Genomic DNA, 27,995 nt, shown 5'->3' on the forward strand with positions numbered 1-27,995 from the left:
TTAATAAATCAATAAATAATAAAGGTATATTGTGTTTTATTATAAAATATTACAAAAATCTTAAAACTAAACTATATTTACATCGTATTTACATAACTTAATCTATTTACATTTTTGGAACTTAGTGTTTACATTACTAAGTCAAACTTAAATATATAATAACTTTTGACAAATTCGGTACACAATTCTTACTAGGCTGCGTTTCAGTTTCAGTCAACATTTTATAATACGATTAATACCACATTTTCATACTGTGCATCAATAATAAAATAATCTGTACAAAAATGTGATCAAATATTATACTGACACATTTTGTAAATAAAAAAAAACAACAATTTTGCTTGTGTTTTGAGTAATAGTAAATAAAATTATAATAGTCGAGTTCAGTGACGAATTTACGCGCCAAATAACTATCTGTCAAAATATTAAGATAACTGTCAGATTGAACCTTGTCTATGATTAATTCTGAAACATGATATATTTGTTGTGCTTAACAATAAAAATAGACTAAATAGTATTAAGAGAAAACATTCACTCATGCAAAGTCAAAGTCCGTGCAAGCCAGTGACTAATTTTATATGCTAACAAACACGACGAGATTCACTAAATATTAGAAAAGGAAATAATAATGCAAATTAATAAAATTGTTATGAATTATCTTTTGGAATTAATAAATAAGATATAACAAATTGAAAGCTATATTTTAGTTCTGCTTAAGTTAATTTTGTACGATATTTTTAAACAATTCAAAACGAATTGCGACTTAATAGCGATTTGATTATCTCAAGTTATTCTGACTATCGTTAACTTGATGAACCAATATACATTTCTAATGAAAAGGTTTTATCTGACTGCGACTTAACAAATATCGTGTTTGTGCCTTTTAAATCTAGAGAGCTAAATCTGACAAAATGTAAAAAGCTAATTTTTTGCACATCAACATTCGTTGGTATTTTTCTCTATATTATAAATAAGTGTTAAACCCGATGCGGTTTCTTCTGTGGCGAAACTATTTTGAGCATTGTGACGATGGGTGCTTCAAAGGCTACGGAGATCACGAATGCGAGGAAATAGGATATCACAGTAAGACCCAAGAAGAGAACAAACTGGAAAAAAAATAGGTTAATTAAATTTAACTTGGATCGTCTGTTTTCTTCTGAGAATAATTCATTTTAAAGGGTTTAACGTAGTTTAATAAATACAGCAGTAGACGCAAAAAAACTGCTTCGTTCTTTAACATGAAGTGGAGAATTCTCCATTGTAACATTGTTCTTTATTAAGACGAGCCTGATTGACCTGTATCTACGAAAAAAATTTTTCGGGCAAGTCTGTTAGTTATGAGTTACAAAGCCATGGAGCGCCGAAGTACTCATTGTTTATTTAAGGTAATAAATAAATACTTACAACAAGCATCTCTCCAAGATGTATCGGATGTGTGAGATACATGGCAACCACTCGTAGCACAACGGGATGTACCAGGTACGCACAGTATGTGACGCGGGAAAACGGATACAGTACCGGCGCTGACAGCAACGGACGCACCCATCCTGCACACACGTATGAAGATAAGTATACAGTAAAAGGGATAAATACTGACAGCTTATGGTTAAGCTCGACAGCTTTACGAATAAGCTCTCTCAACATATTGGTATTGTATTGATGGTTCTAATTAAATATTTTTTTTATTTGAATTGATTTGTTATTATTATAATTTCTTCACTTTCCTTGGCCTGGTCGAACAGGAATCTTTAGCCGGTCGAGTTTCTTGTTATAATTGTTTTACATACAAAGTAATTTATTGCGAAATGTATATTGTATACAATCTTATCTTTTAGTAAGTATAGATTTCGATTATATAGGAATGGCAAAGGCTAAAAGCCTCTTAACTCGGAAAGTCTGTACAGACGCCAAATGATCTGTGGACTGACCACTGCGGTTATCAACTTAGATATCTTTTATAAAATAATCCAAAGTTACCTCCGTGTCCAGTGGAACAGGCAATAATGATCCATCCTATACAGGCAGCCCATAAAGAGTGCGACAAAGCGCTGTATACTGCTGCACTTCCTACGCTCAACTCAGTCCGGTAGAGACCGAAGATCAGGAATAGAAGGGTTCCAGTACATACTACCCAACCCACGATTGCCCATATCTGTAATAGGATATATAATTAGTCATATTTTACCATAGAATGGAGCATGATGTCATATTCACATGTATTATTTTTAAAATTTAAAAAAAATCTAATTTTGTTAATTATTATTATACAATTTGATGTCACTATCGTATTTACAGTGAAATCAAACAGTGTAAGGGGATAGCAAAACATTTTTAAATAGTTGTCGAATCGTTATTATAAATGTTTTTTAAATACGTTTTGCGGGTCTTATACATTTTATTACTATTTATTAAATACCTGAACTGTTTATTATGTTATTATATTATATTTATTTACTACATTAAATGGTGAATGACAACGTTGAGAGCTTAAATCATAAATATAAAAATCGACGGTTTCTGAGGCACAGAACGGTCATTACCTACTTGCTTTACAAACAAATTAATTAAACAACAGAAAAATCTAAAAGGCAAGGCCTGGGATCTAAGTGTTGTAGAGCCATATTGAATAACATTGATAATTATTAATTCTTATTTTTAGGTACATTTTAGATTGATTTTACTAAGTTATAGTAATTTAGATTTATTATAATTATAAATAAATTAAACGCCAAACAAATATTAAAAAAACCTACCCTACTCATCCTGATCTTCAAATTAGTCTTAAATAGGATCCAACCAGTCGCCATGCCCACTAGGTAAGGTCCCAGTCTGGTCCAGGGTTTGTCATAGATTTTGTCGAACTGTGTAAACGGATCTTCGCTATTGGGAATGTGTTGACTTGTCCAAGAAACATATCCGGTCGTAAAGAGTGACGATAGGAAGAAAACACCCGTCAGGATCAATGATAGTTTGAATTGACTGAAAAAATTACGAATACGTTGAATCACTAAAATATCGTTATAAGAGATACTTTTTAATAATAAACATGCGTTTACTAATAAGTTGAGCAATGTTGTCCTAGTGGCTTCAGCGTGCGAATCCCATACCCGGGGTCGCAGGTTCGATCCCCGGTCGTGCACCAATGGACTTTTTTTCTATGTGCGCATTTAACATTTGCTAGAACGGTGAAGGAAAACATAGTGAGGAAACCGACATGTCTTGGACCCAAAAAGTCGACGATGTGTGTCAGGCACTGCAGGCCGATCACCTACTTGCCTATTAAATTTAAAAAATGATCATGAAACAGATTCAGAAATCTGAGGCCAAGACCTAAAGAGGCTAAACCCTATTTATTTATTTACTAATAAGTTAAAGTGTCGAGCATACAAAAACCTCAAGTGTTTGTGTTTTTTCTTTTTTTCGTTATTACGAATGATTTTAGTCATTCACTTAAGTATGAAAGATTTAAGTTTAGGTAAATCACATGAGGTACAAATATACGCCTGTATCGTTTTTTGCAACAAGTATTTAACATCCTTACCTCGTTGCTAAGATGAGTAAAATTGCGCTGACTGCGTAGAATTGAGTGTCGTCAGATAGGTACCAACTCCATAACATGCACTAGAAGATAAAACTAATATTAGTCAAAAACATATTTTTTTAACTAGGTGTAGGTTTAATATTAATAAGTAAGGGTTGGGTTTCGGAATAAAACGATAGTTGAACTCTATGGTAATTTTCAGCCAGATCAGTCCAAGTATTCTATAAATTTATGTTGCTAAAGATATTATTGAAATACATGAAACCACCAGGGGGCGCTTTAAGATTTCTATACAAAAATCTGAAGCAAACATTTTGTAGACGTTTTTGACTACTAGAAATTGAAGTCTATGCATGGAATAGATGAGATGGTAAGATTCTTACCATTTGGTCAACCGGAAAGAGTGTGTTTATATAGAGAAGGTTTCTCCACCAATATTTTGGGCAAGTTTCATGGTCCATCGCCGGTGGGTCAAACACAGCATTGTGGGCAAACCACTTCATTGTTACTTCTACCACACCAAGCATGAAAAGATATGGAGCTGTTAATCTGTAAAATATAGGATTGTTTGATTAAATTCAATTATTTTATTATTCTTGATTACTCAAGATGTCATATGGAACACGGTGTAATGGTTGCAGCTCCTTAGAAACGTTGTGTAAAAAACTAACGATTAAAAAGAGTAGTGGAGAGTTTATTGCCAGTTCTTCTCTTCCGTTCTACGCCCTTGACTTGAGAACTGGCAGTAACTTTAAATTCACAATTAATTTAATTTGTTTGGCGTTCATAAGTGTACTTGTTTACCTATATGAATAAAGATATTTTTGTTTGTTTATTTGTAATTAATATACATAAAAACTTCATTAAGAGAAAGTAACGGAAGATGAGGCCTAAGTTTAAACAGCTTGAATTATATTTAAGTAACGTAGAGCTAGGGAATAAATAGTACCAACCTGGCGAATCTGTATCCCATGAGTCCAAGGAATTGAAGTACCCCAGCGGTGAACTTGCGTCTACCTTTTGTTAGCCTTTCCAATTTTCCCTTCGCATTAGTTCGAAAGTACAGGAATGACACCAGCATACCACTGTAATTACAACCAACAACTATTTTAATCATACGGTTCCAAGATTGATGACTGTTAGAAAAAAACATGTTTTATGTGCCTTTAATAACTGTCACTACGAGTATGTGGCTTCGAGAGATGTTAAAAACTAAGGAAAAATCTATGTACAGCGACAACATACATTGTCGTCTAGTACCTACTACGTACTTACTTGTCTCGTTGTTATTCAAACTGACCACAAAATATTTAAAAGATGAATTTATTGATGGAGCTATCGATGTTACAAGCATTCTTTAGAATTACTTAGATTTTTCTGGTAAAAAAATAAGAAGCAGAATAACGCAATTACTTACCATAGGCGAATTAGTAGAAACACAGTCTACTACTATATACAGCATCAGTAATAATGCGACTTATTGAACAAGTGAAAAAACATAAACGAATTTATTACCTCTGTCTAACTTACCCGATAAATGTAACTTAATAGGATGTTATAAATACCCGAGACAGAAGAATGTGTCAACGCTGTATACTGCGCTAATGATGAGCTGGAACCAGAAGCTTTTTTCAAGTATAGCTCTGAGGGCCGTGTTGTCTGCATACTGTAACGTTATAACAGTTTGTTATTCAGCACGATATAAGTTAGGCTCTCTAGTAAGATACTTATTATATATATTATATATAATTTATTATATATAATAAATATCTTACTAGGATTCGTATAATTTTACGCACCAATCAAGTTCTAATATTTAAACTTTATATGAGCTATCAAACAATTTATATATACATTGTATCTGTGTGCTAATAAATTACCTTTTTTCACTACTACAACTATTAACTATATTATAAAAGAAAATAATTCGTTTCTTACCTTAAAAACTACAATGCAGGTGTGTCCAAATATAACCCAGACCATGGAGAGCGAACGCAAACCATGGACAACAGGTACAGTGTCAGCACCCACTGACTGGTCGAAGATTTGCAGAATGTTGGCCTTCATGGAGAATGACAACAGAAGTTCTGACCATACACCTGAGGATGGTGAGGTTTTATTTATTAATCTGTAATACGTCTGTTTTTACGTTAGTTCATAAATTACTTGTTCAACAAATTGGTCAAAACTTAAAACGAAATTTTATTTTAAGACTTGCATACGGTAGACAGCTGATCGTGAAGATTATGTTTACTTGTCAAGCTTGCACTTACGTCTTTTGAATATAAGTGATATAAGTTACATAAGTGATATAACTGATATAAGTGATATAAGCGATATAAGTTATACAGGTAATGCATTAGATAAAAGAACAGAGTTTTGTATCCAAAATATCCAGATACATTCATGAAAAAAAATTACAAATCTTAACCATTACGACTGGACATAATATTCACTATTACTTATCTTTATCTGGGTTATAAGTTATCTGTGCATTGTTTAAGTCTGCTTCTCTATATTATCGAATGTATAAATATATCCAAGTATGGAATTTTAATTCCTTAAGAAAAGTCACTTACTGAGTTTAAGTTCTTCATCGGTAGATGCAGTTTCTCCTGTGAGACGTTCCTCGGAGTTATTACTGTTTATCGTTATGTTGTTGTTTACGTTGTACATAGATTTTCCTGCATCAAACATATATTATGAATAAAAAACAAAAAAGAGCTAAATTACTAAACACCTTCACCTTTATAAAGGGATGTCATATATAAAGAGAGCATAATACTAATAGGACTTCCATTTAAGTGAATTGTTTGAATTATATTCTATAAACTTTAAAGATTGACCCACTATAGACTTTATCATTTGAAAGGTTGATTAAAACCTCCACAGCGTCCGGTTGGTGGTGTATAGTCAGTGCCACGTCCTCAGACTATTAATAAAAAACGCACTCATTTATAATTGTATTCTACGCATTATGTAAACATCATTTATTACTACATTTATTAAAATAATAATGATTATTGTTATTAGTATAATAGTTATTAGCCCTTACGTACTTTAGACTAGAAATATCTATTATGGTAAATATAATTTAAAAAATAATTTTAGAAGCATAATGACTGAAAAACAGATTACATATTTATAGAATAATCGCTGTATACCTTTAGATACGGTTATTGCATCAAGCGGGTGTAAATGTGCGCCCGTTTCGACGGACATATTTTGAACGCGACGTCTCCGCGCGCGAACCTCACGCGAGAGGTTCACATCGTAAATTGTAGCAGATATTAGTAGAACTCCAACTAAGCAGCATACTCCTCTGTAAAAATTGTAAAATTTGGTTATATGAGAATTGCCCATTAAAAAGTTAACGCATAAATATATACTAGTTTTTATGTATTAAATTGCGTGATAATAAAGTCAGTATTTTGATTTATTTTATTTCTTTGTTTACCATTTATATGATCGCAAAGTGTGTTCACAGTGTATTATGTAGTTAATATGTATTTTAATCTTTTTACACATTGGCTATTGGCTTAGTACTGTAGTATGTATTTTTGTATATCTGTAATTTAATAAATAAAATATAATAGCATTGTTAAAATTCATCTCATATATATAGCTTTTTTAAAATTATGCAAGCTGCCCAAATTAATGCCTTTTTGCTCGTTCATAATTGAGCTACAAGGCTTTGTGTATTCTATACAAAAACAAACTAAGCTATTTAATATAACCCGACGGTTATTTAATCAACCATTCACTAAGATATGAAGATAAATTACAAGACCTTGACTCGATTATTTCTAAATATGCCAATCAACTGCCCACTCTTGAAATTTAAGATACCAATCAATTATCGCATAAAACAACGATAATTATATGTTAGTGGTATAAAGGTCATAAACGTCATATAAATCGTACGTAAAAGTAAAGCTCAAATTCATGCTCAGCTATTAAGGGTAAATTTTATATAGTTACAACGAAAAATCGTCTAGTTTTATATGTAAATTCATTGACATTCGTATAAGAATATATTTAAGTCGCTAACTAAGGTAATACGGAAAGTATACTAAAAGTTAGCAAAGCTTTAAAAGGGCTTACAGTAAAATTTGAAAGGTCGGATCCTCGATGTATGTGTAGCCGCCATGTTCTGGCGACCGAACAGCGAGCACCGTGTGATGAAGGAGTGGAGATTGGACCGCATTCACCAGTGCGCCTACCTGCTCCCGGCTGCAGGCCCGAGGGAAACATAGGCCGAGGTGAATTGTGCGCCGCTATAGAAATTAAAACATGTTAAAAATATGTTAAGTCTGCCTACCGTCCAACCCAACACTAATAATAATAATCTTGGTTCAAAAAAAGGAAAAGGTTCTTTTTCATTATAACATAATAATAATATATTAATTGTAGATTGCACAAGTAATAAAATCTTTTCAAATGATCATTCCTTTTAAAGCTTAACAATGAAATAAAATTAGTTGTTTCGTCAACAAGAAAAATTAATAAAACATGAGTGTCGACATTATTTAACAAAACACCTTATAAAATTTGTCATTATATGAAGTATTGTTTTATAATTTTTATCAACACAACGCTACATAATTTATTGGTGTACTTACAGTCTTAATAATCTCGTGTAGATCTGTGGTAACTTTCATTCGTACATTGTAGAACGCTGTATCAAAAGGAGGGCCCAGGCCTGACATAGACACGTCTTGGCGCCACTCGCTAAATATTTGTGAGCCTCCACTGCCTGTCATAAAAAAAGTGAGATTAAATTTTGTTTCTGTATCTATTGCATTCTATTTATATATCTAACACATATCTATAAAGTTTAAAAATATGATAAATGGGATTGAATTTACGTTAGATTATTTTTTTTACGTTTATCGGATTGTCAAATCGCATCATCCCACCCAACAACAGAAATCCAAGTTATTTCAGACCTTATTTGTATTTTTTTCTCCTTGTTAATAGTAATATTATATACATATTAATTAAAATTATACATAATAGTTTTAAAACTTGTTTGTAAAAGCATTAACCTTGTGTTTACCTACAAATTTTAAGTAAAATAGCAATGTAAGGTTGTAAAGAATTTTCTCGAAAATTGTTTCTTTCACGCTCTAATACTCGCTGCATCAATGAGCTTAGCTCATACAAGAATTTATTATGTAAAAAATCACAATATATTTAATGATCTTCGTGTAACTTTTTTTATAACATATATTTTATTGTATATAAATGAGCCTTGCATTTTTGTTGTTATTTTTTTCTCTCAAAGCGTATTTTTATCTAACGTTTATTGTTGATTTGGGAGAAAATCGTATAGCGGAAGGCCTAATATTTTTTTCATCCCGAACGAAGGGAAAAGTAATTACTTTATAACAAATGATACATCGTGAATTCATGGAGCATGTATCATCATTTTAAAGCAATAAATTTCGTTGGATATGAATCATTCATCTTATGAAGAAATAAAGGTTCGATTAAGAAATGACCAAACAGAAATTGAGTCGCGCCCACTGCCACAGTCCACAGGGGAATGTACGCGCAGATTATGAAATGTTACAGCACACTTCGTTATTTGTAATCTGTTGCTTCACGCTATACCTCTCGTAAACATCTAAATAATTTTAAAGCAAACCTTATTTCTTTTAAATCCATAACTATCAAAACATAATATCCATAAATGTATTACACATGGCCATGAGTGGCTCTTAGTTCTTTCTAGAACGAAAAAACAAAATAACGATAACTTGACTTATGATATAAATAGGTACCTGTAATTTTTTATAAATTTCTTAAAAATTCTTTAAAATATTATAATATAAATGTTATAACCAATGAATTAGCCTAGTTGGTAACAAACACTCGTCAATACATTGAAGGTTAGCCTTTAATTATTTTAAGAGACTGAATAAATTAACTTGTAGTTATACCTTCTTTATTACGATTTAGGTTTTATACATTTTTATAGTCTCGCCCAATTATCGACTTTTCGACAAGTTATTTTTTTATATATAATCACTATGGATCTCTATAATCTTTGCCCCTTAAATGACGTCCACAGGAACCGGAAGTTTGTTCAGACCCAACAATGTATACACATCAGACTGATCTATGCATCGTATAAAGTAGAGTTCAACGAACAAGATGCCGGTAAGAGCAAGAACGAAAAAGTATTGTAGTATCACTACATTTCAATAATAATAATCTTTATTTAATTATTAATTTCATACTTAGAGCACAAAATAAAGAAACAGTTATGTATTATTATAAATAAATAATTTTCTATCTATTCATGTCTGTTCTCTATTCATATCTATTAATGTTTTTTTGTGTGAGACTGATGCCTGATAAATATTCCTAGTACCTAGCTGTGTGACAGTGGAGCCCCGGGTCTTAAAAAGGAGTTGAAATTTAGAATAAACAATTATTATTATAATAGGTACAAGATTTATATCTATAATTTATAGTTAAATTAAAATAAATATCTACAAAAAAAGACTTCTTACAGGTTCGTAAGTTCGTTCCTGGACATAGTCTATTCTCTGTATAATCAGTTTAGCTAGTCATTTATTTATTTATTAACTTTCGTAATAAAAAAGCAAACATCTTGAGTTATTTCAGCTACTAAGAAGCTGCATTATGAGTGAACCCACGATTTAACACTGAACATTTTTCAAATTTCGAAAAAAGCCATTTAAGGTTTTTCAACATGACTTGTAGAAAGAATCATTTAACTTACGATTATTGTGATGTGCAGCATGTTGTTCATTCAGGATTTGGCAAAGCTCCGCAGAACCGGTCCAATAGTTGTTGCCCCAGTAGAACATGGACGTGTAGCGGCCGCTTGCGTCTTCCACTGAAAAAAAATTAGTTGTCTATAAAGTCGGTTTACTGCCGATAGTTGAACGCGATAACATCATAAGAAAATACATAAAGAAAATTTTGATTTTATTTGTTTGATAGATATTTGTATGGATATAGAGAAGGAGGTAAATGGAAATCACAATTGAATTGATCAAGTTACATTTATTAGTAGTACGCATAAATACAATTATAATAATAATTAATAAGAGACAGATGTCGAACGCTGCCGAACACGGAGGCCGATTGTGCTTTTTTGTCGCTCATTCCGAGCCCTGGCTTGCACTTAAAGGCTTGCTTAAATGGAACGCCTCAGAGCGAGGTAACGCCGCATGAGTTATGCTGCTTTCGTGCGTGCAGCCGGTTCATCGAATTATAAGACGTTTCGTCAATAAAGTGAATGTTAGGATTTATTTCAAATATTAATATAAACTTAAAACACTTTTCAACCTGAAGCTTTGAATTATGATCATATTGTTGTGTGTATTTTCTTATAGATTTATAATGCGCGCAATTTGTTTAAAACATTAACATGTAACTTTCGTACGAATGAAATAGGAGATTGTTGTTGAAAACAAAACTACCTTCAAGAGACGTGTCAGCTGTTTTTGCCTCTTTTTATTAACAAAACGCTCAACGTTTGAATGTTGAATAGGTACGTTATTTTAGCAACTGGCGTATGAATAATACAAAGAAACCAAAAAGGAACACGTTTTTATATTATAAAGAAGGTAGACATAAGATTAAAATATTTAAAAATATGTAGGGATCCAGATGGAAAACGATTGTGTCTCGATTTTGGTCGTAAACAAAATATTTTAGTGTTGACGCAATATTATATGCTAATATTGCTACATTATGCTAAATTTTATACTCCAAAGATTATACTTAAATATTAATTTTGTGTTTTAAGTGTAACACGAAGCCAGCGAGATAAATACCTCGTTATAATAATGTACCTGATAATCATTAACAGTTTTCTTATAAACAATTGGCATTGGGAACTTTCAGTTTGGTTCGCGATGTTTGAGGACCCTCGTTAGCTCTTTAGATGGGCACGTAAAACTGTTTGGCGCCGCTGTGTACACTTATATAATCATAATATGTAACAAGAAGAACACTTATCCGGAGCTAGATATATTCTATTTTTGGCTGAACAATTTTAAAGAAACCGTTGGTAAGTGTCTATCTTATACCGCTGTTTTGCTGTTTTGTTGTTTTGCTGAAAAAAAAAAATGTTTTTTTTGCTGAATTACTCGTATTTTTATTGTCATATATATATAATTTTAATTATCATATATTGTAGAGAAGATAACTTGTAACATACACTGTAAATATAGTATTATGTCTGTTGCGTCAGTTATTAAAAATAAATAAAACAATAAAAAGAGAAAACCTGTGCTCACTTGGCATAGGCCCATGTGGAACGTGTCGTGATGGCCTGTGTCGCGAATGCGTTCGCACTTATGTCTGCGCATATATGTACTTGTGCACTATACAGATTAATAGAAAAACAATGGTCAAATTATAAATGGGGCCTTTTAAACCTATTTATTTTAAAGGGTGTAAGCCCTAAAGCTTTATTTTTATAAGCTTGAAGTACAATATCTTGCAATGGTTTTTTGACAAAAATTTGAATGTAAATATTTTTGACCGAAAGAAGTAATATCACGAGATCTCTATATGCGATTTCCTTCCGCAGTAGTAGGAAGCGATGTGCGGAGAAATTCGCTTCCTACTGTCACGTTACATTACCGTTTTCCTCTGACACTCAATGCTGATGACTTATGTTTACAATGGCGCAATTCTAGGTATTCTACAAGATTCTTAATTCTTACTTACTATGTAAGTAATACCAATATTAATAATTAATAAATATAAAATCAAAACAAAGTTTGGTCACTATGGCAGTGTACCTATAATGCTGGCAGACGCCAACTTAAATTTATAATTAGCACGAGTCTCTCCTTCAAAGGGATCAAAATCATGGAGGAAGGACTGTTATATTTGAGCTGTTTATTATTTTCCGCCAGCTTTTTTGTTTGTGAACCTAGGTGGAACGGTTCTAACGAGGCCACACGAGTAGCACCCCATATCCTCCAAGGGATTAAACACTGCCCATTCGGCCGTTTGTCATCGTCTCTAGATGCCCATGGGTTGGAATTGGCTGAAACATTGACGGAGGCAAAACGGTTACGCACAACTAACCTAGAAGAGAGCGGCATATGATCTCGTTAAGCGCGGTATGGCGGTAAATAATGACAAAAGGATATCAAATAGTTTTCTTTTAAATAGCACAGATACTTTACCTGCAATGTTTCGTAGCACAGATATATGAACCAACCAATTCGAACAGTTATTGTGATGTAAATAGTATTGTATATAATATTATTATTTTATATTGAGGTAAATTTAATAATTATGGTATAATCGTGATAAATGTTATCCTATGTCGAAATCTATCTATTCAATAGTTATGTTTTAATGTCAATATTGATGCCTTTGTAATTGTTTTGCCAATCTATAATATATTTAGCTGTCATTATCTTCTGTCTTACATTAATAATAAAGACTATGAAATTACTACAGACTATCGTATTGTCGTTAATTTGAACTAATTTGACTTTGATGTTATTAAAGTATATGATACTAGCACTATTGCTCAATATACAATTTGTAATTAAAAAGTAAAACTAGGGCTTGCAAATACAATTGATAAGGATATAGAGAAACCAAATGTTACTTATCGTGTAGTAAGTAATTGTAAATATCATTGTTTCAATGACGTTTATACATTAAAATTAACATCACTGACCTCTTTAGAGGTTCGTTTCCTGTTCAATTAATTTAAAACAGTCAAAACTATTTATCCCTGACATTTTACTGTTAGTATACTTATGATTATATATTTGCAGTACGACCCAGATTAAAGATCTGTGTAATACTTTCAAGCTAATGACATATAGGCGATAAATAAATTAAAACATTGAATTTAATTCACAATGTTTTAATTTATTTATCGCCACATAATTTCATTTAACGGTATCTAATATGATGGTATTAAATTAATAAACGTATTATAGTTCTGAGCAATGTTGGCCTAGTGGCTTCTAAGTATGATTCTCATTCGTGAGTTTGCAGGTTCGATCTTCGGCTGTGCACGAAGAAAGAAAACATCGTGAGGCTCAAGCACAGGAGACTGATCACCTGCTTGCCTATTAGATTAACAAATGATCATGAAAGAGATACAGAAATCTGAAGCCTAGATATAAAAATATTACAGCACCACATTTTTTTACATTTTATTGTTTATAGGCCTGAAAAGATACAGTAAAATTGAAGCTTTATTATTTTTAAGGTAACTTAATAAAAAAAAACTTAATAAAGTATAGTTCATCTAAGTTTTATATTCCTTCAGAACGACCTCAAGTTCAGATCAGTTCCGGTTTTCTCAATTTTGGAAAGAGGCCCAAGGTGAGGTCGAGAGTTCTTCGACATGGCGCATTTATTTAAAATTGAGACAATATTTTATAACTTGTTTCAATCTAAATTCACTTCCGTTTACTTTAAATGGAGGTTGTGAGGCCTATGCAAACGTGTCGTTCGAATAAAATCAAAAACTTATAATTTTTTTATTAGATATCCCATACCAAAAGCTGTAATACTATTGATTAAGATTTGTACAAGATATCAGTGAAAAAAAACGGTTATAATATTCAATAAAATAATGCAACTTTATTTTTTAATCTACATGATAACGATAATCAATAGATTTTTAATTTTTCTAGCAATTGAATTAGCCTCCGTCCCGAATAGCTATAATATAAGTATTTAAAACATTAATAAAAGGCGAAAAATAAAAAAACTCAAATATTTAATTTTCATCCCATTGATTCAGAAACCTCACCACCCAATTTAAATAAGAATATTAAATTAAAATTTAAAACTGTATCAACAGCATTAAAAAATACATACAACCCAAAATTTTCAACCCTCTACGATGAACCCCTATTTTTTATTATAAATGATATACATGGCAAAACGATGTTTGCCAGGCCAGCTAGTGTTCTATAATGACTGTATAATCATAATATTTAAATTATTTTTCGTCTCAAAATATACGGAGCGATGTCATCAATTTTTATAATGACTAGTTTGTAAATCCGGCAAAATTCCAACATATATTATGAATAAAATATTTTATATTATTGTGAACTAGAATTCACATCGATACCATGTATAATATACCGCATAACAAACCCGTCCTAGCAAAAATAATTTATTAGTAAAAAGTATAAACTAAACTATGACCTTATTTTTTGCGTATCAAATAGAAATATATAACATTAACTATATATTTTTTTTTATTTATAACTTTATTCAATTACTACGACTAATACGGCCAACAATTTTTATAACTGTTTAACTTTATTTATTAACACTTTCTTGCACATGTACAATAATATATTATTAATTATTTATCAAAGCAAAAAAGTGCATATTTAAATTAACAAAAATAAAGTTAAACATAACAATGTAGACTAGTTACAAAATAACATCTAAAACAAATAATTTTAACGATAAATGCTAATATGCGTTTTGCTTTTAATTATTTATTTTGTACGAAATTTGACCTCTCTAATTATCCTTGACTATACTCTATGGGCATATATGTTTTAGTTTACTTATTTTATACGTGTTGCAATGACCGATTTTCAAATGTTTGACCAACATACTCAGTCTGCATAAAATATTGTGAGTTGAGCAAATAAAGCCTTTTTAGTGACATTTTAAAATCCATTGGTAATACAACGTTGCTTTAATGCGAGGAATTTATTAGATCATACAATTTGACATACTAACATAGAATATGACTTTAAAAAATCTATTTGACATTTGTATGCTAGTTTGACATGGCTGATTGTTTGATGATACTCCTAATTCGTCTATCGTAATATATGATGATGGTATTTATTTGAAATTTCTTAAAAAGTTTGCGGAATTAACGTTTCAATGTAATCAATGTATTAATAGGTACAAAATAGTCTATGTTCAAATAAATGATTTGAAATAATGTAACATTTTCTTAGCAAGGTTTCTTATACATATTTAATTTATAGAAAGGTATTCTGTAATTAAAATACTTGTACTTTCATTCTTTACTTACTTATCTCTGAAATTATTATATTATAACTTTTACTTACACTTTCTTCACAAGTTTTTACGTAAGAAGTTTTAATTAGATTCGTGGAGGCATAGATTAAAAATGATTATACCTATAAACAATTTACTATAGAGTACACAATCATATAGTTGTATAGATTAGTATTGCAGATTGTTGCTATTCCAGCTAGGTACAGTTAGCAAACCTAATGTCATTGTAATGATGTTACAAAACCACTGCTAGATACGTGCCGAAGTTACTGGGTTAATGTCTTTTAGGTAGCTAGAATCACTGGGTATAACTATACAATATAATAAATGACTAGTCTGTATTCATAGGTCATATTTTATCATACTATATTGTTCTTTACGAATTTCAAGTGAAATTGAACAATAAGTATTAAAATTAAATATTTACTGCCTTGTTTTACAAGCATTATGCACCAATCATATCAGAATGACATAGCTCACGCTTTTGTTTTGTTAAAAACCTAAATATGGGATTCAAACTAATACTAATAACTTATATGCTCCTATATATTGAGAATCCGTCGAATTTTATATAATTCAGTTATATAATTTTTTTACAAGATTTATACTATTTATCGAAATCCTAATGATAAAATAATTATAACAACATATTACGCTGTACAACAAAACCAATATTGGACTTCACTTACCTTTAAATAAATATTATTAACGAGTTTCCTTGTTAACGTTCAACTAATTACTATATAAAGATACTATTATAATTTAAAAATGTATTTGATATTTTAACCTTATTAAACAAAATATAAATAAAAAAAATTATTACTACTTATATACTACTACTACTACTACTACTACTTATATTTCATTGGTATTATAACGAAATCATTTAGTAAGATAATATAATCAATTGAGATCACTAAGTTAACTATAGGCCAAGAAGATAGTATGAGCTTAATAAATAAGGGACTAGTACGTTTAAGTTATAGCTTCTTAATGATTGACTCATAAGTAATAAGTCATAGACTTGATGAGTACAACGCGAATTATAACTTTCCAGCTTCCTTTTATTTGATTAATACTGGTGATACAGATTCGATAAAAAGTAAGCTGATTTCATTTTACTCTGTATTCGGTGCAGGTTTGTGTATAAAGATAATATCAATGTACAGTTTTCACTGGCCATAAAAAAGACACGTGTAATGTTGTTGAGCCATATTGAGATGTTTGTTCTAACGGATGGTATAAGACAAAAGAAAATCGCGGTATGTTTTCTTCACTGAGACTTCGTCTAGGTAGTCTATGATCTATAAATCAAATAGTTTTATTGTCTGTAACGGTATTAACATAAATGTATTGAGTTGGTGTTATTGGTGGTGGTATTTGTGAGGTGAGCCTCCTGCCCGTTCGCTCCTGTTCTATAAAAAAGAAAGTTAAAATGCTTAATAATGAACTTGTCTCGTAATGAGAAACGGGAAATTACGGAAACAGTTTTAATTCCATTTGTAAATCGTCTCTTTTGATCTTTTGTAATTACAATAAAGTTAATTAAAAGATGATTTATCTATTAGTAAATGATTTGAAGATTTCAACTGGTAATTTATTATATGATAAATAATATATATGATAAATAAATAAATAAAAATAATAATTTAAAAGTTAGGTCAAAACAGATATCCGTTGAACTTGACCCGACAGCACCCGCGTACGCGTCTCTCTTGCGTCGTGTCGTAACACCATACACTTTCACTGACCAACTACAACTCAGCACCATAACGCAATCAGCTGTTTAGCACACTCCTCAATTTGTATAAAATTTCTGTTAAGACATAATAACCAGTAATTATTCTTATAAATGGATGAGGAAAAAGCTATGTGTGACTAAAAACTATTTTTTGCCAACAGATTTTAGGTTATTTTTAAAGATGCCATGCCTATGAAAATATACGAATAAAAAAGCAACTAATTTGGATAGACCATTTAGATGCTAATTAAATTGTTTCAACATATAAAAACAATTAAATAGAAAAATACCAATGCGATGTATATAATATTCTATATGTAATATATATATTATAGAATGACCAAAAATACAGATAAAAAGGTAAATGTAATTTTATCCTATTCAATAATCTATCTAGCAATCTAGGCTTTGACATGTTTCCGAATGGCGAGCTTTCTGACTGCACAAAGACTGCCTTACATTGCAAAATGTTACTAGGTAATAATACTCGTTTATATGCAACAATATAATAACTTTTGATTTACAGTCAATTAAGTGTAAATAATAATTTTTAATAAGCTCTAGAGTACAAAAACGAGTTGATTCGGAATTAAAGGTCAGTTTTGCTGAACCCATAATAATATAGCACGTATATGGTATCATGCACATGTCAATTTATTTTATTGATAATAATTACATGAAGATCCAATCCTCGTTACATAACATAAATCATTAAAAAAAAAGCAATAGTGCGACAACCTCTGTGAGTCTTGGCCTCATATTTCTGTAACCATTTCGAGATAATTTGATGCTTGTGTTGATAGGCAAGTGGTAGGCCGTCTGTGCCGTACGTAGTATCTTTTATGGCGATTAGATCCCACACAGCCGTGATTCGAACGCACGACCTTGAGGTTGAGAGGCGCTTGCCACTAAACCACTGTTTAACTTTATATAAAATTAAACAGTAACTTTAAATATAAAGTAATGTTGGTCAAACATAAGATTACAGCAAAACCATTACCAAATTTACTTTCTCTGTACAAACCTAACTGATCTGAATCAAAAATTAAGTATAATCAAAAGCTACCTATAAAATTTAGCCGAAGCAACGAAAAAAAAATTATATTTGTTATAATATAGTTCTGTACTCTATGATTTTTTCCTTTATTGCAAGGTGAAAACGAGGTCTTTGTCCTGTACAACTATTGCGTAATTGCATAATATCCCTTGTTACAATAACCGTAAGTTTATATTTGTTTAGCAATGTATTTTACTTTATTAACGTCAATTTAGACGCACGCTTTCTATATTATTTTAATGTTTGGTGTTTTAGAAAAGTATGTGATTCCATTTTAAAGAAATTTAAGAAAATGTTTGTTACTTTACCTGGGGTTACGTAAAAATTCTTCTTTGGACAAAAGTTTTTATTGTAGGTAGGTTGGGCTTTGGATCCTGAAATTGTACAATAGTTCGCAATTTTGTCTCAGGTTCTCCATGAACATCAATGATTTCTTTTAGGGAGTAGTAAGGGTAGTCTACTAGTAGTCTAGTAGTTTAATATCCGGAAAAAGACCAAAGAAAGAAGTAACAACAAAAAAAATTGTCCCTAGGCCCGACGACTTGACTATATTATTTTATAATATAAAGATTAAATCTTACTGAGAAACTAGAATTATGTATCAATAAACCTAAATTTCACACGGAAACAGCCAAAAGATCAATATTTTAAATAACATATGTATAACGTACTTATATTATTATTAATTAACTTCTCTATATTTTTATTATGTCCTAGCATTAGGTACTTTATAGGTCCCGTCCATTGTTTTTTCAAGTGACCACACTCCAGAGATATAAAACGCATTCTGTAAAGCATTACTCTACATCTAAATAAATATCCTATTCATGAAAGACTTGTCACTTCTAAATTCAAATCTAAATTAAAAAAAAAACAATATGACAGACCCTGGGAGAGAGGCCCGTACCAACCCACATTCCAGGTAAGTAAATCTTTTGAATTAAAAAACATCAAAAGTAGTCGAACAAAAAATGAGATCCATAAATTCCATCCGACAGAATTTAATATTGATTAAATTCTGACTATAAAAACGATAGAGTATAGGAGTTCCTCGCGTTTGATTACAAAATTAAAAATTATATTTTTTTGTCAGATAATATAGACGCACAACATTATATGGGCAAAGATTGCGTGTTTATAATAGTTATAAATTAATGTTTTTCGTTCCTTTCCCCATTAGCCCATATCATATAATTGTCTCTAACTGATTGGATCCCAACCTATTTTCCCCTATCGTCTATTTATTATAGTACAACAGTGAAACCCGAAGTCACGGCTTTTGATTCCTGGCTAATTTTTTTGGGTCATATGCACAAAAAGGCGCACCTACAAATAATCGTAATAGCGTCCTAAAAATAAATGAAAAAAAAAAAAGTTATGTAAGTTGATTTTTATACTATGGTGTTTTTGAAGAACGTTCTGATGCAACAGTCCCTGAGTGTGTGACCATTGATTTCGTTGCGTGATAAATAGCTGCCTCTATGATACCCATGGACTTGCAATATTCTACATATCATCACATTAGGAAATTGACAGGTGTTTTCATATTATTTGATTACGAAAATGCGTTTTCCATTTTATTACCTATTGCGCGATACTTTTGAAGTGCATAGTTCATATTATTAGATTTTTATCTAATGATTCCAAGGAAAAAGGAAAAAAGAAAGAGTGTAGAAAATACCTTTTAGTCTAGAGTGGATAATTAATGAATCATTTTACTATTTGTCTAACTTAATAGTAAGGTTGCCTGAAAGGACACCTTTTGATAATATATTTTATTTATTAAATTTTAAGGTTAGATATATTAGATTTTTTTTACTATATAGAGATGTATCTGTTTTGTGTCCTTAATGGTTAAAATAAGGTTATATTAAACAACGTTTTGTAAGATTGGATATATCTATAATAATATAGAATCGTTTTAAATATATTAAAGTCGATTAAAGTCAAGTCTAATAAGTCTATTTGATTATGTGATTTTAAAAGAGCTCAGTAAAATAAATATTTTAGGATATTTACTAGAAGTAAAAAAATAACAAACCACAAAGCCTAGCGTGACATCGTGGTATTAAGTTTTAATTATGTAATTCATAAGTGCATTAACAATAGGAAATTTTGTCTTATAAATTTCTCACGATTATTTGTGGGGTTAAGGCTAGTCGATAAGATTGACTTTAAAACTACTTATTCACCATTGTTTTTTAAATTTTAACCATCTGCAATCAGTCTTTGGCTTTTGTCAGAATTCTCCAAATCTTAGCAAAAAATTTGATCATGTATTGACATTTTATTTGGAGTTTGTTTATACAAAAACCTTATTATTTATTAGACATATACAAACAATGTAGTTTATTTTTTTGGGTGAAAATTAAAACTATGTACAGATATGATTGTTTGAATATTATTTTACAATAATTTGATAGTGATATACCACAATATTGTAAAAGTACCAAAGTGCTAATAAAATCTAAAAAGGAAAGTGAAATGGTGAAGGTATGGCGTTCGCGGGCGCAGCTCGGCAGGTTTCACAGCATCCTGATTTGATCTTGCAACTTGCACTTAGATTAAATAGTAACCTTAAGAAATGTAATGTGTAACGATGTTAATCATACACTAATTAAACATACATAATTAGTAATTAGATCTTTAGTGGTACTTTTCGCTTGAAGATAAATAAATCAGGTGTAATAATATGTCAATTAAATGTGTTTAAGTCATACTATTTAAGTATTTTTTTTAATAATGATGGATAATGAATTGGAACAGACCCGATGGGGCTTGGGATAAATTCTGCGTATGGATTAATCTTTATAGATTTTTTCATTATATGCAACAAGTTTATATTATAAGCTGTGTCTGTAGTAGCATTAATAGCATAAAAGTGAAAACAGTAACTTTAATATATTATGGTGTCTTATAAAGAGACATTAATACACAGATACGAATAGTAACTTGTGGCAGCCATTCGAATCGAATTTCTCTTTGTGTCAAATATTTGTATGAACATCTTAGTTTAATAAACCTAGCATGGCCGACAATTTGTATGACAGATCGTCATACAAATTGTCGCAGTGCTATTTTACGATAGCGTGCAAGATTATCGTGAGCAAGCAGCCTTACAGAATTCTCATTAACAGGAAACCTACAATGTGGATTAAACGTTTCCTAAGCTCAAAGCTAATATGTGTAAATGGTGTAATATCCTATCCCCTATCAAAGGACATTGCAGTACATTGAGCAACGCGTTAGCCAACATATCTAAATGGGATTTAAGTGCGCCGTTACAAAGTATCTATACATAAAACAGTTGAAATTTCTGAAATAAATATTACGGTTTAAATGACTGATTTACGCATTAAACGTTGTTCCATATTTTTCTATGGCGATTATTATCTATACTCTATGCCTATGCATATCACACACTCCCTTTCTTCTAGCGTAAGTAATCTATGGACAAGCTAATTTAAGTTAATTATCTAGCATATTTAGTGATTGCTAATTATACCAGAAGTGTTACTTTAGCAAATGTTATGACGCCCACATGCAAGATTTAATCAAATTCTTTATCATCTCATCTCTGTAACTTCGCTTACTTCAATTATGAACGAAATTTACGCGGCACGTACGCAGATAATTTGCAAAATTTCGCGTGTCTCTCCAAATGTAATATTTGTGCTTACGTAAAAATAACGTAACGCCATGAGTGTTTCGACTAACAAGTAATTAGTGTGGTGAAACTATATGGTGATTCATATCGAATCTTAATCACGTTACGACCTATTTGGAATGAACTAAATTTAGTGCGTAACCACTTGTGTGACCCTGTACTTGCTGGACCAATCAAGACCCTTAAAAAATCGAAAACTACCAATCACCTGGGGCGAAAGAACTTGTAGCAATATTAATACTACCTTCAGTAATGAAGACCGCAATTCAAGATTTATATAAAACCTTATTGGTGTAATGGGTGACATTACTGTCATCATGAAGTCTTGATTTCTAATTCGTGGTTTACGCGAGGGACTCTTGTTGACATGAGCCTATAATCGATAACATCCAGTTGGGTATTTTTTCATCACAATTATTTCAAAAGTTTAATAAATACTATAAAATATCATTAATGCTTATATTAGTGACGTTTTCAAATCTATAATATAAGTTCAAAGATGAAAAATGAATAACTGAGATCTTGAACCGATATTATTATTTTTATGGCTTGGAAAGAAAATATTGAATATAAATGAGATATTATAACTTTATAAAGTATAATGACATCTGGCATTTTGGAATATCGGTGACCATTTATCATTGTAATGAACCATCTTGATTTTAAGTACAAGGTGATATGTCGCGGGAGTAATAATTTCGTAAGCCATTCATCATCGTTGGGACCTTGGATTATCTTCCTGTCTTTTATATGGTCTTTGTTTTCAAGTCGGTCAACGAGTGCTGAATAAGGTTTACAAAGTCAATGAAGATCGTGAGAGTATTCAATATTTTAAAGTGTTTTTATTGGGCAGCAAAATTAGGACAAAATATGTTAAGATAAAATATCTGTTACATTTACGAAACAACACGCGAAAATAACATATAAGGAACCACAAATTCTCAGTCGTTGCAATCCCTTTTATTCGTTGTTACTTAAATAATAAAATATCATGCCTGTTAAAGGAAATTTAAAAAAAATCAGTTGCACTCATGAAAAAACCAAAGCTATTGGCGCCCTACAGTTGATATCCGAAAAATCAACGAACAAACCAATGTGTATTAAAAAGAAAGTAATCACTTTAGGACTTTGTTTAAATTCAATAGTTAGATTTTTTTATTTAGTTAGATTATGTTAAAAATCCGACTCAGTTCTAAGCGTTGACATACCCGGCCCTTAAGCTTTGACACTAAAGTAAAAAAGGTTGTGACATTAATAAAAGCGGAAGAACCTTTGCAAGTGGGTGAATGTATGGCAGTAATGTTGTATTAACCCCGATTCGCGAAACCGAGACACGATTTGCTTAAGTTTATTACATAACGTATGAAGCACACTGCATGAGGAAATCTATTTTGTTTTAATTAAAATATTTGTGAAATATTTTTCGAAATTAATTTCGGTATAGTGATTTTGTACAATAATTAATATTAGACAAGGTTAATATCGGTATCAGAGGAGTCCATTCAACATTGCGCATTTTTTGTTGATGTACAATGATATCGTAATTTTTTTGCAAACATCTAATTAATTAAATACATTTTAATAGATATATTTGTTATTCGTTTCGTTGTTATTATTTTAAAAATATGATCTACTAGCTGAACTGGCAAACGTCGTTTTGCCATGTATATCATTTATGGTTACTGTGCCTCACTCGACATAGATAGGTATAGTGTATCGCGGACTTTTTTTGTAGATTTTTAAGATCTACAATTACTTAGAACATTTTATGGTTCTATCTTTAATAGCAGGGTACATAAAATAAGTAACTTTTTTGGTTGATTTTTTACACCTTGTGTCCGAAAAATCCTAATATCTTACGGAACCCTATTTTTTTTCAAAATTAAATATAGCGTATATTACTCGTGGATAATGTAGCTTTCGAATGGTGAAAGAATTTTTAAAATCGGTCCAGTAGTTTATGAGCCTATTCATTACAAACAAACAAACAAAGTTTTCCTCTTTATAATATTAGTGTAGATTTACAAATATTATATTTACATTAAAACATATAACCGTTAATTGTTCAACTAATGGTAGTTCATGACATGATGGCACTATTAAATTGCCCTATGTAATGAAGAAGCATTTAAATGAAATCATAAAATATGTTTATAGTTTAAGATTATAGAGTTAAAATAAGAAATCTTATTAGGGAAATAACAACATCGCACCTGTGACCATAACGTATTTATTTACTAAATATTTAGCAATATGCGTGGAAAAGTCTAAATTAACAAAATCTGACACAAATTTTAGTCCGTTAGATGATCTCATTTTGTCCAAAACACAGTTTATAAACTGCTAAATTTTAACTTTACTTATTAGACACAACGGAAGATCGTTACAAATTTGGTCACCGCCCTTGCAATTCATATTTTGGTCAGGTGTTTGGAAACATATTCTATATGTAACTGACAAGACTAACGGTACGCATATCGTAAAGAACTTAAATAAAACCGTTACGTTGTACATAATTGGTAACCTTATTTTATTTTTCATTTAGGCTTAAGCTCCGTAAGGCATGTTACGCCATTATTTCAGAGCCAATTTCCAGCACGACAAAATATTTTTCATTTATTTGAAATATAAGGGAAAAATCTTGATGGATAGTTTAAATAGTTCTGTTAATACGCCTAAAGTTGAAAAAAAATCTAATCAATTTATTGTCAGTTTGTTTGTTCTATGTTCTTGGTTTGTAAACTGGCAGTTATAAATAAATAAATCAGTGGCGCTACAACCTCTTTAGGTCTTGGCCTCAGATTTCTGAATCTATTTTATGATCATTTTTAAATATAATAGGCAAGTAGGTGATCAACCTCCAGTGCCTGACACACGTCGTCGACTTTTTGGGTCTAAGACATGCCGGTTTCCTCACGATGTTTTCTTTCACCGTTCGAGCAAATGTTATATACGAACATAGAAAGAAACTCCATTGGTGCACAGCCGGAGATCGAATCTACGACCTCAGGTATGAGAGTCGCACGCTGAAGCCACTAGGCCAACACTGCTCTCGTTTGAAAACACTACATTTTAAATCCAATAAAAGTACACCTTTAAGCCATATATAAGTTTGGCTCTCCTGTTTGAAACAGCGATTGCGGATTAAGTTAGTTAATTCATTTTTATGTGAGGTTTATTATCAACCACAATATTTTATAAGTGGTTTCCGGTAAGTTGGAATAATGAAAGTCACATTGGTAATTCGCTTTCGCTTTAATTAAATTAAAACAAATGACAACACAGTGGAGTCAAAGGTTCAAGACAATATATTGATTGACGACCTTTAATTAATTATCATGCTCATCACGTCGAAGGATAAAAAAAACAAATAACTTCAATGGCTTTTACATATTTGTTACGTAAATAAATATTCAATAATAAACGAGGACACTAAATCTGTATTTGTAATAGTGCGTTTTCGTATTAAAATTTGAAGCAAAAGTTTGCAACTCAGGGATAGATTTTAAAATAAACCATCACATCGTCTTTCTTGAAACACAATAATCTATATAAAAAATTGTAACGACAAGCCTGACTCTATATATATATATATATATACATATATTTTTTTTTTGGCCATTTGAAACGATCCATATATATATATATAGAGTCGTGCTAGTTTGGACCAGTTTCGAATTTTGATCTACTTTATCGAACTCGGAATCGTCGTAGGTGTGAGGGTTTAAACGTATGTTTATTGAGGATGTTCAAAGACTGGCTGTGTAATTAATTTATTCAATGCCTTCAAAAAGTAGGTTATTAGTCTGACCAGTGTGTAAGTTTGTCCACAAACTTCTCGGAAACTCAGTGGCATATAATAAACCCTTTTAATCATCATCATCAATACCTGTTAGGTAACAAATATATAAAACTAGTTTTGGACAACACTACTGAATAAATTTTTTCAATGTTTTTTACCTGCGCAATTGGAATATGGTTGTGCAGTAAAACAAAAATCATAATAGGCGACGGCAATTGAAAATTTAAAACGTAAAGCGACTCCAACTGTAAGACTTCAAAATGTAAGAGAAAAAACTCAGTAGATTATTTTGTGAGTGTAGATAAACGCAATTTGAGGAACCAGCGACCACCTTGTACACTGACCTAGATTTTTTCACCAAAACATTACATAAGGCAGTTTAGATAATCGAATAGAAAACTTTTGTCTGTGGTGGCTAGAATTATTTAAATATTTTCAAGTCTATATATTTATATTTAATTTTAGTTAATTACAAAATGGTTTACGTTTTGTTTTCTTTATATATTTTAGATTTTTATTGAAGGGTTATTTTTAAAAAAACATACTGTTTAATTTTTTTGGTAAATATTATTTTTAGCCGTGGGGTAGAAAGCTGATAAGAAGGTTAATGTGGTATTGGTTAGGTAACGTGTGCGTTGCGGAAGAGCCGTGAAAGGCGGCTCTCAATTATGTCATAAACCTGCCTCGGACACAGCCACAGACCACGAACAATCTCCAGTAATACACGCGACAACGACTCGCAACGACCGTTATAAATTTTAAGAAATCTTTTCATTCTTTTATCATTAATAACAATTTAAATGTCATAAAACTAATACAGCTAATTAAAATTGGGTCAATTCTATAAAGGTGACCTATTAAACTAACAAAAGCCTTTAAACAAACTCACTCTTTAAAGCCCATAGCAGCCTTTCTTTAAGTCCTTCGATGTACTCCTGCATGTCCTCTCTGCATTGGCCCGTCACGTTTTCTCGCAATCTGTTCCACTGTGCAACCAAAATTGGAGCATCAATCACTCTCAGCATACTCTCTAATCCAAGAAGATGGGTGTCGTTTTGTTCTAGCCTCATTGGTATGCTCCTCTCGTTATTCGTCTGCACGTCCACTACATCTTTCGGCACAATTGTTGATTTCTCTATCTTAATCGTCTTAATATGCTGGACATTGTGCGACTTGTGCGTTGTCGAAATAGGCTTATCAGTAGTCGCACCTTCGTTGAACGTTAGACCATCTTCATCGGCAAATAAATCGAACGAATCATCATTGACTTTCGCATTTCTCGAATTTGAAATCGAACCGATCAAATCGGAATCTTCAATACCACCTGTAGCTGAAGATTTTTTGATATTCTGAAATGCGTCGATTAACGCGCTGCGGAGCTTTTCTTCGCGGGCACTTCCTTTAGTGTCATTTAGATCGTTACAGTAACAGGCTGCACTTAAAACTAGGATGGTAAACACTAGGCGATACATAGTGTTAGTATCACAAGCACATGTCTTTAGACGGGTTTTTTTGAGAGGTGCGCGCGCGACGGCATAGTCTTATCGACTGACGGCGCTGAGACGAATTGTGGGGTGTGACATAACAGTTGTGGCTAGGGGCGAGCTCCGAGTCACTTTCACTAGGGCATCCTTGTAGGGCGCGATGCTACACTTGTATTAGGCAAGTTCATTCTTACGTGGAGGCATGATGGATGAAAGTTTATATAGCCTTCCGTATCTTGTATTACAATACAGTTATGTATAAGTTACGAGGACGTTATGATCGAATAGAGATGATATTTCCTAAGATTGGTATTTAATTATCACGAGACTTATACTTTAACTCTAAAAGCAAGAAAAAGTTAAACGACCATAGTAATTAATGTCATATCAAAATGTGGGCCGCTAATTAAAACTTTTTAAAGCATCATAAACATGTCAGCAACGCAGTTTTTATTGTCTAAATTGGAGCCGAACGTTCACAAATATTTCACATCCTGTTATAAAATAAAAGGTTTCGTGGTGCCGTTAAAATGAATCTAGTGTTTAATACTTTTTATGTAAATATAGAATATAAAGATTATAGTCTCAGTGCTTTCCTCACACCTTAAATAAGTATATCATATAGCTCGCAATACAGCGAGTAAATATTGCCAGCATCAAAGGTACTCGCCAC

General features: G+C 31.4%; 1 protein-coding gene across 1 annotated transcript; it reads right to left on the bottom strand.

Moving 5' to 3' along the window:
- Positions 1-19: 19 nt before the first annotated feature.
- LOC110991873 (nose resistant to fluoxetine protein 6-like) lies at positions 20-27,403 on the bottom strand. The gene is made up of 15 exons (XM_022257425.2): positions 26,728-27,403; positions 10,296-10,412; positions 8,164-8,297; positions 7,646-7,818; positions 6,706-6,863; positions 6,121-6,225; positions 5,480-5,640; positions 5,107-5,207; positions 4,495-4,626; positions 3,925-4,090; positions 3,542-3,621; positions 2,754-2,979; positions 1,978-2,152; positions 1,405-1,547; positions 20-1,106 (listed from the first exon to the last, which is right to left on the bottom strand). Exons 1-15 carry the CDS (start codon positions 27,308-27,310, stop codon positions 978-980), a joined length of 2,583 nt encoding a protein of 860 aa, XP_022113117.2. The 5' UTR covers positions 27,311-27,403; the 3' UTR covers positions 20-977.
- Between the last annotated feature and the right edge of the window lie 592 nt (positions 27,404-27,995).

The sequence above is a fragment of the Pieris rapae genome, chromosome 2 (assembly GCF_905147795.1).
Source record: "Pieris rapae chromosome 2, ilPieRapa1.1, whole genome shotgun sequence".
Lineage (NCBI taxonomy): Eukaryota > Metazoa > Arthropoda > Insecta > Lepidoptera > Pieridae > Pieris > Pieris rapae.

What these genes read in the sequence shown, in the direction of transcription:
- LOC110991873 (XM_022257425.2), bottom strand. Translation starts at nt 27,310, where the DNA reads ATGTATCGCCTAGTGTTTACCATCCTAGTTTTAAGTGCAGCCTGTTAC. An exon ending in CCGACCTTTCAAATTTTACT is followed by an intron (nt 6,864 to 7,645) that starts GTAAGCCCTTTT and finishes CAATTTTTACAG; the next exon opens with AGGAGTATGCTGCTTAGTTG. An exon ending in ATGGGATACAGATTCGCCAG is followed by an intron (nt 4,091 to 4,494) that starts GTTGGTACTATT and finishes TATATTTTACAG; the next exon opens with ATTAACAGCTCCATATCTTT.